At 43.9% G+C, this 20,486-nt stretch overlaps 1 protein-coding gene and 1 long non-coding RNA gene across 3 annotated transcripts in view; one reads left to right on the top strand and one right to left on the bottom strand.

The window, feature by feature from the left end:
* LOC149354279 (uncharacterized) overlaps nucleotides 1-8,352 on the top strand; it is a 55,572-nt gene extending 47,220 nt beyond the window's left edge. Inside the window, exons 2-4 of one of the 2 annotated variants that reach the window (XR_016289649.1) lie at nucleotides 3,997-4,170; nucleotides 5,267-5,396; nucleotides 7,644-8,352. This is a non-coding gene — a long non-coding RNA (uncharacterized LOC149354279). The remainder of the gene's footprint in view (nucleotides 1-3,996; nucleotides 4,171-5,266; nucleotides 5,397-7,643) is intronic. The other variant, XR_016289648.1, reaches the window with a different exon arrangement.
* Nucleotides 1-20,486, bottom strand: part of LOC149354280 (uncharacterized) — a 289,860-nt gene that overhangs the window by 15,363 nt on the left and 254,011 nt on the right. The window contains exon 2 of the mRNA XM_089577480.1: nucleotides 12,278-12,394. Within this exon, the coding sequence (XP_089433606.1) occupies nucleotides 12,278-12,394 (117 nt within the window). The remainder of the gene's footprint in view (nucleotides 1-12,277; nucleotides 12,395-20,486) is intronic.

The raw sequence follows: 20,486 nt of genomic DNA on the forward strand, positions 1-20,486 counted from the left end.
GGTTGAGAGAGGTCATGTGTTCCTTTGAGAACATTACAACCTGCCCACCTTGACACATGGCTAACCGACCATCGCATTGCGTGCAAACTGCCCATTGTTGCCAGAGTCGATGAAGTTGCCACGTGCAAACCGTAGCGCTCCGCGTCAGCCTTAGCGGAGCTAAGGAAGAGCAACCGTGGGTCTCACAAGAACCACTAGTGCCTGTGTTTGAAGCAACCGCCTGCAAGGGGAGTGGCCCATCTCTTATTCGCTGCACCACTGTGCTAATACTAGTATGAGGACTCCGAGGGATCTAAGAATGCGATTCAAAGCGTAGTGACGCCATCAACACCACGTGGCCCCCGGTGTACCAATTATGTGGCACCTCCAAATTTGAAAATCTGAGGACCCCAAATCAGAGAAATTGGCGCACCCCCAGAATTAAAAAGGACCCCTAAAATTTTGGAACGAGGCGCTCCCCGGAAAATGTACTAAGCTGGATTACTTGGTGGGATAACGTGGGCGATTTGGTCGGATTAGTATAATCCCATGGGACATTCCAACGAAAGGTACTCGGCCATCTTATAAGGTGATGACTCATGTATACCATATGAGGGCAGTGTAACTGGTTCCAGCCAGAGTTTTGGAGAAAAATCACGAGAACTTTAGACACTCATTGTAGAACCTTAGCAGCCTAAGTAAATGTTATCGCACTGTCTTCTTTACGAATGTGTTTAACAAGGCCCCTCGGTTTCTGTTTTTCTTATGCAGGACGTCGGGAAAGGACCCGGCAGAAGCAGAGACCAACGCGATATAAATTTTACACGGGAATATCAATAGGTTGACGGGGACCAAGAAGCAGCGCTAGAGGTTTTTTACTACGCCGAAAGTGGTAACCGCTGGCAGCAATACAACGACGTAAAAACCAGGGCTAATAAGGGGGGCGCGCACGGTCGTACGTACTCGACTCGTAAAGACGCCCGGACTCCTCACGTTTACTAAAAAGAGACAGGTTGCACTTCATACGTACTTCATTAGAGGTGATGCCATTGAACATGTATCATCCACTAAATATCTAGGAGTTCTTTTATCTTCTGATCTCAGTTTGAATGTTCATATTGAGTACATTATTAACAAGGCCGCTAAAACATTAGTTCTCCTGAAACGTAACTTGCATCAAGCAAACCAACAAACAAAACTTCTAGTCTATACATCCCTTGTCAGGTCCTAACTCGAATACGCTTCCATCATCTGGCACCCTCATCAAACTTACCTAGTAAACTCCATTGAATCACTTCAGAATAAAGCAGCCAGGTTTATTTCCCACGATTATTCATTGCGGACCAGCGTAAATAGCCTTAAGCAACAATTAAACTTATTGGCCCTCCAGCTTAGAAGAAGAAATGCCCGCCTATCGTTCATGCACAATCTATATCATGGTTCATCAGAATGTCGAGAATTGTTTCTGCGTCCTGTTGCCCACATATCTTCTCGTGTAGACCACCAATTTAAAATCAGCCCCATATTCGCGGGCACAAATTTGTTCAAATATTCACCTCTTTTACTTGGCATCTCACAATGGAACAGTTTGCCTGCAGATGTCGCCTCCATATCTAATCATGCATCTTTCCTCAAGGCTTTAGAAGATATCTTATGTTAGGCTGTTTTGATTCCTTTCTTGTTATTGATTGTTTTAGATTGCTTATCTCTTTTTTTTCCTTCATGTACTGGGCTGTATTCGTTGCTGTATTGCTCTCCCTGCCCGGTATTGCGCGTGCTTATAGCTAATTCTGTTATAGCCTTGTGTAATCATTCAAAAATATATATCTATTGTATAAATACACATGTTCCTCATTATTTTATTTCTCCCTACATTTTTTGCTTTTCTACATTTCTATGGTTATCTTATAAGTGCGTTTTTACTTGTGTGCATAAATAACCAGTTTTGAATTGTATCCCCCCCCCCCCCAATGTAATGCCCGAAAGGGCCCTTAGGGCAAATAAATGAACTGAAATGAAATGAGATAGGCCGGGCATCTGGCGTCAGACCAGTCAGATAGGTTACTGGAGCGACAGTGTGTTCTACTGCTGAGAACAAGTAGTCGCACCGATGTGCTCCGGTTTGCCAGAGTTGAGGCCTTAAATGAGCGGATGTCGCGGATTTGTTCGTAGGCAATTTTGCGAAAGTGGGGAGTGGCGAGGAGACCAGGCCCACCACCAGTCGTCTCCACAAGGGTCTGTGCAAGGTTTCATAATGTAGAGGTCCAGTCTGATGCGTAATTATTTGGGCAAGCTGGTTATGCATTGATTGATAAAGGCCTCGCATGCGAGAGGTGCGGGGTTCGATCCCCAGTTCCCCCTGGTACCCATCGGTGATACAATGGGTACAGGCTTCACCTGGCCTTGTGTTCCGCTTAAACAGGGGGAAATGCTTGAGCAAACCTTGAGCAAACAAAAATACCTTGTCCCATGGCGCTCGTTAGCTATAGATGCCCTTGCGCCATAAAAATTCACTGTCATCATGATCAAAAATTTCTCTGTGTGTGTTTCATTGTCATCATGTGGCGTCCTGTGCATGCGCTAAAGTGTCGCTCACTGTAAGTGACAGGGAACGAATACTCTTACGGGTACGAAGACCAACCGCCTAGTTGGCCAGTGGGGTCTTTTCGGAAAAAAAAAGGTAGGTCAGCCGAAAGCGTGGTGGCCTTTCACGTGCGTGAAATGCTGATTGCACAGGAACGGCCGTGTTCGGCGAAAGCATAATCAAAAACCAAACACACTAATTCAGTGATGGAGCTGTCTCATTCGCTGGCGGAAAGAAGGCGCCTGGCCTTCATGAATGAATTTAACAGAATTCAATGAGGCGTTGATGGCCATGCTACACTTGGGCTAGCAGAGTACCGGCCCCGTGTCCGCTGGCAAGGGTGCCAACTTCATTGGGGGTTGATGCGTCAACATTGGCTAAAATAGCTGATTTCTGGCGGGATGATCAACGCGATGGGTGACGAAAAAGTTTCCCGCTGCGGCATGTCCACAGGTAAAAGCAGTCTCTCCTGGGGAATACTGTTAGATGTTAGTTTAGGTCGATGAAATGTTTTACGAAATGCGGAAATGCGAACAAAGATCGAGCAAGCTCCGGGTACCCTTGGTTAACTTGGGCAAGTCTTACAGTTCGCTGATGTTAACGGGCCGCGTCGTACTCCAAAGGCGTCCACCAGATAGCAAAGATTAGTGAGCTGGCGGCGGCCGAATTGACGCTTCGCGAAATCGAGCAATCCCCGCATAGCGAAAAAAAACAGCTACAGTAGAAAGTTATTCTGAGCTTTGTGGAAAACAGACGAGAAGACGAGAGTGCCGTGAGGGTAACGCTGACAAGCGGTCCACTTAAGGCCCAAGGGGAGACTCCATCACCCGCTCGAGAATGAGAGGAGCAATGTACACTATAATTCGCAGCTTCAAAGTGATAAGAGTTATCATGAGGTGCAATTAACGCTGTCTTCGCAATCTATGCCATCCACTGCAATCTGGTGAAAGCGGAACGGAAATCAATAGATTAAGCCACACCTATTTTTGTGGGAAAACTTTATATTAAGTCATTAAAAATGACAGAAAACATTAAGCGCATTGCTTGTATTTTTTGAAACGCAGCATTAACAATGAAATGGACACCGGTAAACTTTTCTGACGGGCAATGTTGTTTGGATTGTAAAGTGCGGCGTTTAACATCCCGAAGCGCCACATGGGCCATGACAGACGCCTAATAGAGGGCTTTATATTAATTCTGACCGCGTGCGTTTGCATTTAGCCTGCGTCGAAATACTGTCATAGGGGCCACGATCGAACCCGCGACCTCGATATCAGAAGCCGAATCCTTAAGCTACTGAGTCACCACGGCGGGCTTCAATGCTTGTATTGGCAGTGCGAAAGTCGGGAGGGCGAATAAATTGGCAAGAAAGCAAGCTTTGAGCATGTCCTATACAGTGTGTATAAATATACGCACCAATGCTTTCCTCGCAGACTGCGCGAAAATGAGAAGCAAGTGTGTCGCAATCGCCACATTCAACATTGAAGACAAACATTCTCGAGTGCCAAGCATATGGCGAAAAGCGCACTGAAGCTGCACCCTCCCCAGTGCTGCAGTCGGTCACCTATACTAGTGACGCCACTGGTGCTTGGTAATTACATAATGAGGTAGGTTTATTGGTCGCAGGTATTGCCATAGGGGATGTCAGCTTTTCTAGTCTGTTACAGGCGACTAAATGAGCGTAAACGTCACTTATGTATCACTGTCGGTGGCGTTTACATTGATGCCTCTGTGATAAGCATTTCACTGATGGAGTTGCAGTGACTATGTAGTAGTCTTTCGGATTCTTACGCAAGGAGTTCGTCACTTTGACAAGCTGGGTTTGACGCCTATAGAAGTTCAAAGGAAATTGTGTGGCTGTCTGCGGGTTTGGTGAAATGTTATTAACAGCACACCTCCAGCATTCTTGTATAAAAAATTTGAGTATTGTAATATTGTAAGGTAGTGTTATGGAAATATCGATCATAATGGTCCATTCTTCAGCTTCAGTCTCCGGTATTTTTTTTTCTTTTTCGAAAGTAGGAAACAAGGACTAAAAGCTGTGTTCAGAAGCTTGACGAGGGCCCTGGGATCTAGAAAAATTGTGGCAATGCAGCTAAATCGAAGGCCACAGAAGCCTTTTACAAACAGTCACCACTATACAATGCGATTAAAAAAATGCACCACGTTTGCATGCAAACTGCTTAGCATCCCATACTCCTAAAACATAACCTTGGTTACAGGAATAAGTTTTCACGACAAAAATACTTTACAGATTTGTTAGATTGATGAGCCGGGTCAAAACGTTTCATTTTCAATCTATTAAACAAGGCAGGCCAAGTATAGCATAAAAACTGTGTGTTATAATGTGCCCGTGGTGTAGGGATTTAACATTATTCTATGTCGCGTTTCTCGGACAGAAAACTTTTACTTCAGTTTCGCAAGGAACGCTACGATATTATTGTTAAGGTTTAGAAAGGTTGTGTTGTCTATGACACATATCTAATGATGCAAATAAAAGGCTGGGAGAATATTGTATTTAAAAAAAGCACCAGAGAGCTGACAATCAGGTACATCAGCCATACATCCAACTGCCCTTTTTTGCAGAAGATGTAATGTGGACATATTGGTAAAACCAGCGGTGCAGCGGATTATAGAGCAATATTGTAAAAGGGAAAGCACTAATTCAATGTAAAGTAATACTTTATTTTTTTTTTCTTACAGCATATGCCTTGTTTTGCAGATAACGCCAACAGATGATGCGACCTTATAAGCAACGTACTCAACATCTTCATACCAAGTCATGTTCTCAAAAAACATTCCACCAAGGATCTTTACACAATCAACTAATTCAGTAGGTTCTGTTCCCACATGTATGGCGATACTTCCAGTTAGCTACTTTCCTCTCGGGACATATTCAAATAAATCGAAGGCAGTTGTATAATTGTTAAAGGATGAACATTTACCCAATAAGATAAAGAGCTCAAAACTAAATTTGCTTTTTTTTTAACAGCAGATTCATCATCCCCTGTCACAGATAATGCAGTGCCGTCAGCATAAGAAACCACCCGTGCATTTTTTTGCACAATGCACAATATCATTCACACAAATCATGAAAACGAGTGGGCCAAGAATACTTCCTTGTGGTACACCGTTAACAACAGCTTGTTCTGATACCACCGATATCCACAGACGGCCCTCTATTCTAAAAGAATGGTTTGATTAGGTTTAAAGCTGTTACACGGACACCATATTTCTTAAGCTTTGAAACAAAAATTTTGTAATTAACGAGATCAAATGCTCTGAGGAATCTATATATATCCCCTTCACCATTTTTTCTCGCCAAAGGCTTCTTTTATGACCTCTTTTTACGTCGGAAGAGCAGCTTCAATTTCAGTAATGCGTAACAAAATCTTTGTTTTAAGTTTGTTCCTTTGCTCGCATCGAGCAGCCACAGCTACAGAAAAAAAAGGAAGCGTTTTCGACGATTGAAAATGCTATAATGGCGAGAAAATGCAGGCATGAAAAGGGGAGATCGGCAGATATTATAGTTGCTATAGTGAAATTTTTTAATATACGAAAATATTGTGTTCAAGAGCTCTTTCCCGTTGAAAACTGCTTTTCTCGAGACTTGCTGGGTATATGTGCGTGACCGAATGCGTGAGTGAACTCTTCACATAAGGCGCTACTCATCCACTTGCGTTCATTTTAAGTGCGTGTTTTGATGACCCACACACAAAAAAGTGACTATTCGCTAGAGATCCCTGCCAAAAAATAAGCGCTGTATGCTAGCTCATTCACTGGTTGCCTGAGAATGAACACTTATTAATTCCTGATTTTTACGGCTAGTGTCACGAAATTAATACAGAAAAAAGCGCAAAAGGCTCGGAGGGTATGGCGAGCCGCGGCTAAACCAGAGGTGCGGGGTTTAATCCCACAAATGCAGCAGCCACATTCTTATAGCGTAAAGACGGGAACGGTTATCACAAAAAAAAAAATGCGCTAGGCTGACCAAAAAAATTAATTAAAAAAAAATGCAGCTCGGAAAGAATCGCACAATTTTAAAAACAAAAGAAAAGACCTAAGCAAAGGCTATGCCGTGCCCGTTCATTGCATCCACTGCAATCATCGAAAAAACGGAACGGAGAACGATGGAAGAAAACGACCCTACCATCTTGGCAAAAATTATATATTTATTCGTGCCAAAAAAAAAGACAGGCAACGTTAAGTTCCGGCATTTTTTTTTAAAGCTGCGCTAACGAACACATGAACAAGTTTTTCGTTTTCTTAATCACTTTTTCCCAGATCTCAGATTTTTACCCGGCGCGATGGCGCAATTGCTGCTGATGCCAAGGCTTCCGGTTCAAGTCCAGCCAGGCAAGCCGTATTTCGATGGAAGCGAAATGCAAAAAATAACCGACGCGATGGTTCAGTCGATAAGGCGCTCGTCTACTGCGCCGCAGTACCCGGGTTCGAACCCGACCGCGGCGGGAGCGTTTCGATGGAGGCGAAATGCAAAAGGCGCCCGTGTGCTGTGTGATGTCAGTGCACGTTAAAGATCCCACGCATAGGACTCGTGCCATCAAGCAAACATCGAAACATGCTTGTGAAACTAAAGCGCCCCCTGCCAGATAACCGCTTTCTCGGCGTTGTCCATCCAGTTGCCTGCTGGAATTGCAACCAAGTATACATCGGGGAAGCAGGAAAATTCCCCAGAATCATCAAAGAGCATCAGCGCGATGTCCAAAATCTCAAAGTGGCTTCCAATGCGATTGCTGAGCCCGCACGCGAAAACAAAAACGCATGATATCGACTGAGACAACGCTACAATTTTATCCAAACATTCGTAATTCATCCACATGACTCCTGGTACCATGAACCGGAAGGAAGAAACGATGTCACTCGTCTATGTGCGATTATTATGTTATAGGCTGAACATTTAGGCTACGGCTGCTTGTCCTTTTAGGCTCACTGTGAGCAATAAACCCGTATGGGTTCCGAAACGTTAGTTGTTACTTTGAGTTGGTCACTGGTTGTAATACTTCAACGAATGCATGACCAGACGAACTTTCGTCGAACCCTTGATTATGTCTTCAAATAGAACATACTGCCTGCAGCGATTACTGCACCAGCTCGAACGGGGCATCAAGTGGAATCGGACAACGACAGAGGAAGAAACCGATCGATATCAAGGCTATTAAATGCCAATGAGAAAGATCCAGCCACAGGAACACCACAGGAACAAGACACAAGAACAAGACCAGAGGAGAATGCCCCATAAGCAAGACCTGGAAATGCACTTAAAAGGGAAGGTTTAGTAAAATCTCTGAAAGCTATCCTTTTCAATGAGCCCCGTGAATATTGTTAGTATTAAGCAGTGTCTTCATGTTTTATTTTGTTTAAATAATGTGAAATGATGAAATTCCTGGTTTAATAGCTTAATAATTGCTTAAAATCTATAATTGCTTTTTGTCAGGGAGTGCGGCAACACTGGGAAATCTTGGAAATAAAGATGAACTGAAATTAACTGTACATGTTTCGTCTCCGCCACCTGCTAGTCGGGCTAAATTTTCATTCCGCACACTCACGTCGCTCATAATTCTCTGTGAACTACATCTGGGCCTCACCCTAATCGTCTATTTTAATTCAAGTGAAGGAAGAGACCAAGCCAGGCAGTCGACTTCCTTAATATGGATGTTATTATCGAGGCCCTAGCTCATTTCCCTGCCACTTCTGCTCAATATTTTAATAAAACATGTATGAGCCATGGTCTGTTAAGATAGGTCAGAAATTGAAGTCCGGATGCAGTATAAGCCCAGCACCCCATGAAAACAAAATTTAAAGGAAGGGCAAGGCATTGACAGTTGTGGATAGTACCTCCTGCTTCTCTTACCCTGGTTGGTTTATTTCATTGCGAAGAAACCGAAATCAACTTCGCTTCTCTTAAGGACTGTGTTCAATGTGAACAAAAATGTGCATGTCTTGTTAAAAAGCGCACTGTTTTGCCAAATTTAAATCCAACTTGCTACTGGCGTCATCTTCAAACGATGGCCATTATACTGCTAGCGTGAGTTTACGGGTCTTGTTTTTTCTTTCACGGTTGCAATGTTGCTGCACTCATGAGCATGCGAACCGTTTCAGAAAAGCATACACTATAGAGCCGCCCGAATAAACGTGCCGGTTGTGAAGTTTTCGTCTAATGCCCTGGTCGCCTCTTACTTCCGCTTGGGAACGTGTAATATTCTGTGTTTTATTTCTGTTTTGATGACTCGTCTCAGATTATTTCCCACATGTAAGTGCATGGCCCAAATTGACAATCCGTTGCAAATGGTGCCAGCGAGCCCCAGCTGCACTTATTTATCTACATTTTCTCATCGCGTGTGCTGGACCCTTTCTACAGTTTAAGCAGATATATTAAAATTTTCCTGTGTCTTGGGAGGAGCTTGGTCAACTCAGACCAGTGGCGGTCTTGAGGGGGGGGGGGGGGGGCGGCGGTCGCCCCACCTCCCCCCCAAAAGCCTTTGTACATTTACCCGAACGTCCGGAAGTGACTTTTGACGTTGAAATGCACCAAGTAATCCCCTACTTTGTACGTTCACCGTGTTAGATGCCTTATTTCACTCAATTCTACGTTCTAGAGATTTATTGATTTATTTATTTTAGTACCTCAATGACCTCAGACAAGGGGCATTACATATGAGGTGGGTTTTGCAGAAATATTAACAAAAAACGAACATATTGTACAATGCCAACATCAAGTTTCAAACTACAAATTAAACAGGCAAACAGCTCAGAAAATCAAAATGCGCAATGCTCAAATGCTTTCGAATACAAAAGAAACAAGACAAGAATAAAAAACAGGAAGAAGCGCTGAACTGTGGGTGAGAATTCAATAACGGATTACAGAACAGTAAAAACCGCATAGTAAAACAAAGTGCAATAGGTTAGCGTTGGAGGGAAAAGGTACAAGAAAACCTAAAATGTCTAAAGATTTAAGCTTATCTTCGAATGCATGCGTTTCTTCTATTATTACAGCGGCCTTGGAAGCCCGTTCCTATCTTTTACTGTTCGGCTGAAGAAATACTGCCCATATGTTTGTGTTTTTGGGCAAGGGTATGACACCTTTTGACTGTTTTTGTGACGAGCTGAAAACAGGGAAGCTTAACAGGGAGCTTAAAGAAAATGAATAATAGAAACGATGAAAAAGAGATAAACTGGCTAGTTTTCGAAGATGCTTTAATAATGGCATGCTGGATCGGTTCTTAAGATCGGTTACATTTGTGCAGGATGAATAATCGGCACGAACAAATTTAATGGCGTGATTTTATTCAGTTTTATTTATTTTTATTTATTTATTCCTATTGATAGCTTCTGTGCTCTCAGAAAGGAATTTCTCGTGTGGGTTCCAAATGGCGGCTGTATAATCTAATTTTGTGCGCATTAATGTGGTGTAGGCTAGTAATTTTACATGTGCTGGGACAAACTTCATTGAGCGCTGAAGATAGCCAAAGGATCGGCTGGAAGCTGCAGTGATGTGGTTGGTGTGCGGTGACCAGGTAAGATCGTCAGACAGGTGCAATCCAAGATATTTGCATGCTTTAGTAGCATGTAAACGAGAACTCCAGATAAAGTAGCTATATGGTATTAAGTTGGAACGTCTATGGAAATGCATGACCTTACACTTAAAAATATTTAAATACCTTTGCCATTTTCCACACCAGTTTTCTACTGGTATAGTAGGTTATGCAAGCTAATACTCTCTTACCACAGTATTAGTTGTATAACAGGTTGGTAGGTATACGAGTTCAATTCGTACGTGACTGTCGAGGTACCGGGGTCCTGCCGTGACCTCACAGTTACATTTGCGCTTCATGCCTGCGCTATCATTCAATCTTAAATATTCTGAGATAAATATACCTGTTTGTTTGTGTGCTTTTTAGGGGTTTAACGTCCTAAAGCGACTCAAGCTATGAGGGACGCTGTAACGAAGGGCTCCGGCAATTTCGACCTGCTGGAGTTCTTTAACGTGCACTGAAACCGCACGGTACGCGGGCCGCTAGAATTTTTCCTAAATCGAAATTCGACCGCCGCGTAAATACATATGAATTATATAAGCTAATGGTTACGTGAGCAATATTCATATATAAATAATATATAGCTTTGAATTACGTAAGAATATTGTTCACGTAACCGTTAGCATTCAAAGCATGAGTTTTGGTATAACATCTTATCGTTCGCCATTGATTTTTTAACAACAAAGTGCACAAAAATTGTTCTACGAATAGAGTATAAATAAAAAATCGTTTTTATATTTCTTTTTCTTTTTTTTTGTATACGGAGTCCGTCCATCCCTCCTCGAACCAATCGCTGGGACCGCTACTGACTCAGACTGCTAAACATAAGCCAGTATTGAAAGGTGACAATCTACCATAGGGTAGGCTAGGAACGCAAGCGCAAAGAATAATCCGTGTCAAAAACCTGCTAGGTCGCGCTTGACTTTTACGTCACTTAAGGGAAAATTAACTGCCCCCACCAGCCATCAGCCACAAATGCTGCCATCTTTTCGGCGCAAGAGCTTCCGTGGAAGTTACGTTGCCATTTTGCACATCTCAACTATAAATGCGGTGTCGTTGAAGACGCCTTGAACATGAGTCAAGTTCTCTGCAGTAAAGGTCTGAAATAAACTGTATACCGGCTGTTTCAACGAACACTTTCAAAATTTTTGAAAAATCAGCTTTTTGCGTAAAAATATTTATTTTGTGGCATAATATTACGTACTAGTGTTGGCGGACACCAGGCAACCGGTGAACCGTTTGATGTGGTAAGCTGGTTAACTAATTTTAATATTTAACTTTTTAACTATTAGAGTTAGCACCCAGTTGCAATTGAGATTTGTAGCCGGTCGCTACTAATAGCCACATCAGTTTTTAGGGTTTCGACAACGCGATTACGCTCGCCGCTGTGGGTCGAAGAAATTTGGCTGTATCGTGCGAAAATGCATGCGCTTTCGAAAACATGGAGTCAAAGCAAGTACTCCGGTGCATGTTATGAGTCGAAAAAGCCAAATTTTGTCGAGCTACTGCACAAAGTCTAACCGCGTTTTCGAAATTCTAAAAACTGATTCGGCTATTACAAACGACCAGCTACAAGTATCTTATTGCTACTAGGCGCCTAACTTTGCTTGTTAAAAACTCAATTAGTTAACCAGCTTGCTACTTAAGAAGATCCGCCAGTTTTCTTCTGTTCGCCAAAGCAGGTGATAGCAAGCGGCAAAAGCCATATATTTACACAAAAAACCTAATTTTGAAAATTTTTTAAAGTGTTCCCTGAAACCCCCGGTATGTGTATATTGGAAGCCGTATGAGGCCCGTGACTAGACATTTCACAGAACAAATTGTTTATCGCGATAATTCTAAATAACAACATCCGAGCAGGGCGCGAAAGATTGATGCATGTTCAGGTAACGCCAGTGTGAAAGCGAACACATCATCCCCACCCCACCTATGGTTATTTCATCAGTACGAACGAAAGCCGCACTTGTATCATTGTTCTAAATAGTTTTCCTGTGGACGACTAATAACCAAGAGACATTTTAGATTTCAGTTTAGAAATTACTGGAGCTGCCTACACGGGCTAATGAGGAGTATTTTTTTTTGCATGTAATCGCAACCGCCGCTCTACGTACTAGGCCACCCTCTGATTTTAGCTCTATACGATACAACTTTATGAGCTTACCTTGATGCCATTGGATAAATGATGTCGGCACCTTGTCGCCCGGTCTGCGTACTGCTCATCCCTCTGGCTGCAATCCGCCTTGTGCATAGGTAAGCGCCACGTCATGCTCACACGGTCCTGAGAACAAAAGATATGCCGAACAGCAGAGGCAGCAGTCAGGGCATATGGTGTGAAAGACGACGCGCCGTCGCCGGTTCTCTTTTCTCGGCAGTGCTGGGCGGCTGAGGCGTCTGGAGGTGACTGGGTGGCGCGCAACGAAGCGTCAAGTGACGCTGTCTAACAACACAAAATCTTCCCCCATAGAGAAAGAGCAGAATCGCATGCCAGGCTCATATCATGCTGTTCCTATGGCAGGGACTTTCGTGCTAGTGATCGGTGCAAATACGAAGCCCAGACGCCTTTGTATAAGCTCCAAAGTCTGCAGGATTTGTGCTCATTTGGCGACAATGCAGTCCCTGACCATAAAAGGCTCCAGGCAAAACTTAGACATTTCGGACTTCGAAAACGGGTTATAAACCTCAATTTATATCCATCCGCATAGTGAAAGAAGACAAAAAGTTCAATTGAGAGGACGCTCTCGGTCACTCTCACCCTCTCGACATCACCAACGCCTTATTCTAAGTCTTCTATCCCCGATGGTAATGGTGGGAAATACTGAACCGTTACGCGGAACGACCCCAGGCCTCAGAGCTCTTAGATTATAGATCATACGATTAAAGATCCCTCTGTACGCCTTTCATTGGTACATCATTCTGTTTCCAGAGGAGCGTCTCTCATGTGAAGAATGCTGCCTTTTGCTTTCGCACTTCTCCGACGCCTTCGTTTTCCAAATTGGAAAAGAGATGGGTTTAGCATCCGCTTCCATTCCTCTCTCTGTGAAGCCTGCGCAGTGTAAGGTTCTCTAACTTGCTTCCTTTCTCCTCTTCCGAGCCGCAGCTTTCACAGCTTCTCTCAAAGCTGGCTCTATGTACTCAGTGCGAGTTCAGCGCCATTCGAAATGCGCTGTAATGCAGACTGTCGAACTGGAATTTTTTCTGGTTCGTTTCCAGTTCGGGTTCACGCTTTTAGGGTTCAGTTCCGGGTTCAGCTCCAGAGCAACACTCAGCTCCGGTTCGAACCGGTTCGAAGCGGTTTGAACCAGGGTCAAACGGGTTCAGATGGGTTCGGGACGAAGGAAATTGTGAATGCGGATTTATTTGTGACGTCTGTATGCAAACCAATACACAGAAAGCTATATTTATACGATATGTTTCCAATGGACCCATTTGAATCTCCTGCCGAGGTAAATGGCAATAATATAAGGTGAGTGTCGCACATTCAAGTAAAGTAAAACATTTCTTGGCGTACTTTTATAATTGTGTATTCGAAACTCTATCAATATTTTATTATTTTATTTTTTTAGTATACTTGCATACCGCACCTTATATTCGTGGAAAAACGGCATACGAAAGCAGCCACGTCAGGATATTTAAGACATGTATCGCGCTATTGAACAATCATGTAAGGCGGGAATTAAAAGCTGCAACAGCAAAACAGCACGACCCACTCCAGAAGTGTCCTTTTTCTCTACGCAACCAGCGAGAGATACCTTTCCTTTGAGCAAGGTCAGGAGTTGGTAATATCGCGAAATTGATAGGTTATTTGCCACAGTTCCGTTTGTGTGTGGATCAGCATTAATACACTTATCCAGAAATACAGCAAAATTAGGGTATTGAGAAGATTTGGTATATACGTTCAATATTTTATAATCTAAGCTTCCGAGAGTTCGAACGAGAATTTGCGAAAACTAGGAGCAAATAACGAAAACACAACTATTTATAATAAGGGAGTAATCACACATTCCCATCTACTTAAGCGCTGACATACTGCAACAAAACAAAAGCTATAGAGCTTCATCAGAAACTTCGTAATTAAAAGAAAAAAAAAGATACTATGTTTCTGGGTGAGCTGTGTAGCTTTCCACTGTAGCCTTATGACTGTCCATGGGCGTATGCTAATATGTTATTTGTCCCTTATTGCTAATCTTATCCATCCTGGGGGGATTCCCCTAACCACCGGAACAAAAAGTCTATTTATACGCCAGAGCTCTATCTCAAGAGGGGCAATATGAAACGGAAAACTATAGGGATGTGTATGTAGGCCTACATCCTAATTCACTGTTTCGGAAACCTCGTCACGCGAGCTATAGGTCTTTCAGTAAGCCAAGGATTTCATTGCACTCATTTAATAACATGTACAGAAGATACGATATAGCTATATTTACCTGTAAAGGGATACAGAGTAATGTGAAACAAGAGATTGGAATTCGATAAAGCCATAAATTTCTTCCGCGTGCTTGAAAACAAAGCAGCTCAGACAACAGAGATGCACAAACATTTCCGCAGATTTACAGGACAGGGACGGAGGAGGCATCGTTAAAAAAAAAATTGCAACCCTGAGTATGAATGCCACGTGACCTCAAGCGTGCGGAATACATACAAGTTTGCTGAAACCGTACCATTTCATTAGAAGGATGGGGCTTAAAAAACAAAAAAAATCTATTGACCGAAGCTATCGAGTGGCATTCCTAACAAGGCTTGTGCGAAGGTAATTGCTAAAAGAATCAGAGAAACCTCAGCCTCCAACCAACCAAACAGCTGGAGTTCGGAAAAAGACACTCCGTAATGGATCACTTTCTCATCATCAATCAGTTGAAAATAAATGACCAAAATATGAGCAGTCTCTTACATAGATTTCTTAGATTCTATAAATAATTGCAGCCCATCCAGCAGATGTAAACACGAAATGGACTGCACGGATAACGTAGCGCATCTAGGGAGGATCCTAGGCAGTGGAAGCTGCCCAAATTTGGTGGCCAGGTACTTGACCTGGAGAGCATGGCCTTCCTCTGCCTGCTTATGTAGTGCGAACTAAGCAGCGTGTGAATCCTCTTGCTGCTTTCGCGACACCACGACTTTCCACATCTTTTCTTAGCTGGACAGTATGCTCGGTTTTCTTCACCACTTTCGGGGCTTTACGGAAAGACGCGTGTAACCGAATTTTTTATGTATATTTTTTTTAAATATTTGCTAGCGCACTCAGTGTCTATCGCTGCTACGGCTGTTTACTCGCTGCAAGGATCGCCCGCTCTTCAGTGTCATTAGAAAACGCCCACTTCGCGGAAAGAACAGTTGAAACCTGAAAAAGGCGAAAGTAGAGAATACACAGACCAATGAGCAACCAGTTAGAACAAGCACGACGAGTGGCTACGGAGGTGGCAGAGTGTTCAAGACTGGCGGCAAACGAAGCTTCTGTTTTTCGCTTGCGATCGCTCGATCGCCTGTTCAGAAATAGGGTACATTAATTTTTTTTTTCAGCTAAAGACGCTATTCGTGCATACCTCGGATGATTCACAGCTTCAATGCACGTGACCAGATATTAGTTGCCTTGGTCAAATGTTTAGGGGAATCCCCCAAGGTGGAGTAGATTTGTAATAAGGGAGCAATTACTCATTGACATCTACCCAAGCGCAGCCATACGGCTACAAAGGAAAGCTATACAGCTTTCTCAGAAACTTCGTTCGCAGTTAAAGAAAAATTCGTCCTGGTCCGGGGTTCGAACCCGGAACCACCGCTTCACCAGAGAAGTCGCTGTACCAATTGAGCTAACCGGGTCGGCAAGCTTATGGTAGGGCGAGAGCGAATTGATCAATAACTCGAAATGGGAACAGTGTTGGTCAAATGTTTAGGGGAATCCCCCAAGGTGGAGTAGACTTGTAATAAGGGAGTAATTACTTATTGACATCCACCCAAGCGCCGCCATACGGCTACAAAGGAAAGCTATACAGCTTTCTCATTCATCCTTTCGTCCTGGTCCGGGGTCCGGGACTATTCCCACTTCGAGCTATTGATCAATTCGCTCTCGCCCTGCCATACGAGGTCTGTTAGAAAAGTATCCGACCTTTGGCCGTTGAAAAAAAAACTTGCATAACTGGAGCGTTGCAAACCTAGTCATCTTTAAAGTAGTCTACTTGGGACTCCACGCACTTCTCCCAGCGGTGCTGCCATTTTGGGAAGTATTCCGAAAAGGCCCTTTTCGGAATGGAGTTTAGCTCAGCTGTCGTTGCAGCCATAATGTTCTTCCTTGTCTGAAATGGCGCTCCTTTCAATGGCCTTTTGATTTTGGGAACCAGCCAGAAATCGCAGGGGCCATATCAAGACAGTAAGGAGTCTGTTGAACTACAGGAGTCTGATTTTTTACCAAAAACTGATTCGAGTGCGAGGAATGTGCAGGAGCATTGGCGCGATGGGTGCGCCAATTTCCTGTTGACCTCAGCTCCGGGTTCTTGCGCCGCACAGCATCACGTAAGCAACGGAGGACATCCCTGTAGTACTCTTTGGCCATTGTTTGACCCTGTAGAGTGCGTACTCGTGGTCTGCCACACAGAGGGTGTCAAAGGAAGCAGTCAGCATCACTTTCACATTGCTGCGCAATTGGCGGGCCTTCTTAAGTCTTGGTGACGTGGAATGCTTCCACTCTGACGACTGGGATCTGGTTTCCGGGTCGTACCTGTACACCCAAGACTCGTCACTGGTGATTATGATGTTGATGAAGTCGGGGTCACTGTTTGCGGAATCCAGCATGTCCTGTGAGACTTCAACACGAAGCTGCTTTTGCTCCACCGTGAGCAGCTTCGGCACGAATTTCGCCGCAACTCTCTCCATGGCCAAATCTTCGGTGATAATGGAATGTGCGGAGAAATTGCTCATATCCACCTCTTCCTCAATTTCTCGGATAGTCACGCGACAGTCCCGCATCACCATAGCGTTCAGTTCGGCAATGACCTGGTCATTTTGGCATGTTGATGGCTGATTGGAGCGTGGCTCGTTCTCCACCGATGTGCGGCCATCTTTAAAACAATTGTAACACTGCTTAAACTGTGTGTTGCTCATAGCATCTTCACCGAAAGCCGTCTGAATATTTCGAATGGTTTCCACTCGGCTGTCGCCAAGTTTATGGCAAAATTTGTTGCAGCAGCGCTGCTCCTTTCACTCCGCCATTTTCCTTGCAATAAAAAACCGACGAGGGCACTGCACACTGCCTCACTCAACCGCTGCTTCCTACCGACTGACGCTATCGGCAGGCGGGAAAAAATTCATGCATGCGCATGAAGGCTCAAGGTCGCCTGATGCAAGCGCGCTTGACTCATATCCATCAGGTGTTCGCAAAAAACAAGATAAAGTCGGATACTTTTCTAACAGACCTCGTAAGCTTGCCGTCCCGGTTAGCTCAATTGCTAGAGCGACTGCTTTGGCGAAGCGGTGGTTCCAGGTTCGAACCCTGAACCAGGACAAATTTTTCTTTGACTGCGAAGTTTCTGAGAAAGCTGTATAGCTTTCCTTTGTAGCCGTATGGCTGCGCTTGGGCGGATGTCAATGAGTAATTACTCCCTTATTAGTTGCCTTATGACAGGAATGAAGTCACGGGCCATCACATGACCAGCGCCGGCCAGTTGCCTGTTGCGATCGTTGTGCTAGCTCAAGTTGCCACAAAGTCTGCAGGTTTTAGCAATTAGCAAAATACAGGCTCGAGCACAGCGACAGCTGTCAGTGACTTTAATGCGTTTTGCAGTACTTTAATGCGTTTTGCTGACGGATACCATTCAGAAGGAAAGTTTCGGAATGTTTCGGATCAGTTCTTCACGTCCTGCTTCTGGTTCACTACGACTCCAGGGTGATGCCTGCCTTTGTTCATTAGAAAGGGGAGCTCAATTGAAAGCATTTCATGACTAATTGATTTCATTCCATAACAACATCGGTAATCTGCGCAATCAGGGCGTCAAAAAAACATGTAATGTGGCTAGAAAAATCTTCGTTGCAATAACGTTATTGGAGTTTGTCTCTATCTAAACGACGAAAAAGCAATGGTAGTCCTGCACAGGAAAAGTTACAAAATACAGATAAGGAAGGGTAATGAATTCTCGCCACTGATACTAATCGCGTGGTTCCAAGTGGTATTCTGGCCTCTTGGAGTGGGAAAAATTGGGACGCAAGTAACAGTGGAAAACCTTAGTAACATTTCATTTATTGATGCCATTGTCGTCCTTAGAAAGTGAGGAAAAAAATTACAGCGCGTCAAGAATTACAAATCGACGCGCTATCGATGATCTAGATAAACTGCGACGCAGAAAATTGCATTTCAGGATTCCAAGACACTTGTATGAGAAGTTGCAGCGAGATTCTGCCGAAATAGCCTTGCATGAGTTTCGTTAGCATATCGTCACCCCTTTCTCTCTGCGCTAATTTTGTAGTCATTGTACGAGCTTCTTCAAAACTTCAGCAGTGGCTGTTGCAGTTGGCGCTATTGTGGCCACTAGGCTGCCTAATCCCTGCCCGGCTTCCGGAAAGTTATTCCCGTCTTCGTGGAGGAAAACCTGTCACTGAATTTCTCAACGTTTTACCAGCCGTTAGACGTGACAGGAACAGACACCCACCCTCGTTTGGCAATCCAGTTTTAGCCCCTAAAGATAGCCCCTGAAGTAGAGTTGTCACTGCGGACTCGATCCACCGCGCTGCCTACACTGCGGATATGCATTCTCTTTTCGACCATTCGGCTGTCGTCCTTCATGACACTTTAGTAAAAGTCGAGGGAGATCAACGCGTCCTTTGGGGCGCAGTGGATTTGAAAATAAAAATGTTAGATGTGGCACCTGGTTGAGGTTCATTGCGAGACACTAGCTCCCAAAGGCGTCATTCAACTTAACTTCACAAGAAGAGCTTCAAAAGTATTGACCCGCTAAATCCTCGGTTGGTAAACTAAATTCCCCATCCCGCCAGGTATGTTGATGTTGGGACAATAATGCGGGAAGAGTGCTGCCGTTCATTTGTTTCCTTACTGCCTCTATTACTGACCCAAGCTCGCCAATAATTCTATGTTTATTTCCACCACCTGCAACAGACAATCTTCCAATTCCGTAAAAAAAACTGCCGTGATAGATTGATACAGCCTTTACTTTGCGGCTGCTGTCTGTGAATATGAATGCCTTCGAAGGTATATATTCCGCAACAGAGCTCGATTATTGCACCTAAAAACTTCACACATGGATGGTATACGGCACCGTGCAAGGAGACCTACTCAAAAGTGGTGCTTCTAAGTTCGTCCCGTTTTAACAATTCAGTTAAAATTTTCAGCACGTCGATGAATGAGGGAGACTAATAAACTGAAGGCTTCTCATCAGTCTTGTGCAAAATGTTTTCGGCGTAACAAATTCGCATTATGGAGCTGTGCAGTTCATTTCATATACGGCACTCTTTTCTCTCACTTTAGACATTTAGTACATAGGGCGTGATTTTTAGATTCCCTAGTGCAGCTCTCGATGGATGAAGTTGTGTCTAAAGGCCTCTTATTGTTTCTGTCAAAAAAATTATGATGTGTTGTGCCAAAAGTTAGTCTGAACCGTGCACTGAACCTGTTCGCAACGGTTCCTCAGAATCATTCCAGGTCGGGTTCGGTTCCCAGAAGACGAAATACAGAAGGTTCATTTCGGTTCCGCTTCCGGACAAAAATACGGGTTCCGTTCCGGTTTCTGCATTGGTTCCGGTTCGACACCGTACTCTCAAGCATTGCTGCTCTCTGCAGCTCGATTTAAATTATCACGTTTTAACTTAACGTGATTCTTGATTGTTGAACTGGTAATCTACTCCACCGGAGGGCTTGAGCGGGTACGCCACAATCCTGCGACCCATCCCTCCAAAGCCCAAAGAAAGACACCCATTTAGTACTGCGCACGCGGCCTCACGACGTAATGCCGAGGTAGCTCAGGACCATAACAATGCAACAATCACGTCAGAAAGCGCCTTAGAAAGGTGTCCGGTTGAGTGTAGCCTGACGAAACTGATAGTATGGGCTGGTTGTAACGGGGCTGTTCGCTGGTATTTTCGTATAAAAAATAAAAAATGCTGTAAATAGTATTTCTTACATAAAGTTTCGAGGTGCCACGCTAGTGTTAAAATATGTCAACTTTTCAAAAATTTCGCCCTCTCAAAATTAGAAACGCCAGCGGGTAAAAAAAATCGGACAATTCCGGCGGACCCACAGTGGTCTGCTTCAGAAGAAGGGCAAAGAGGAAAGTTTAGGTCAAATGTTTTAGGGGAATCCCCCAAGGTGGAGTAGATTTCTAATAAGGGAGTAATTACTAATTGGCATCCACCCGAGCGCAGCCATACGGCTA

The sequence above is a fragment of the Amblyomma mixtum genome, chromosome 3 (assembly GCF_055824585.1).
Source record: "Amblyomma mixtum isolate Tamu chromosome 3, ASM5582458v1, whole genome shotgun sequence".
Classification (NCBI taxonomy): domain Eukaryota; kingdom Metazoa; phylum Arthropoda; class Arachnida; order Ixodida; family Ixodidae; genus Amblyomma; species Amblyomma mixtum.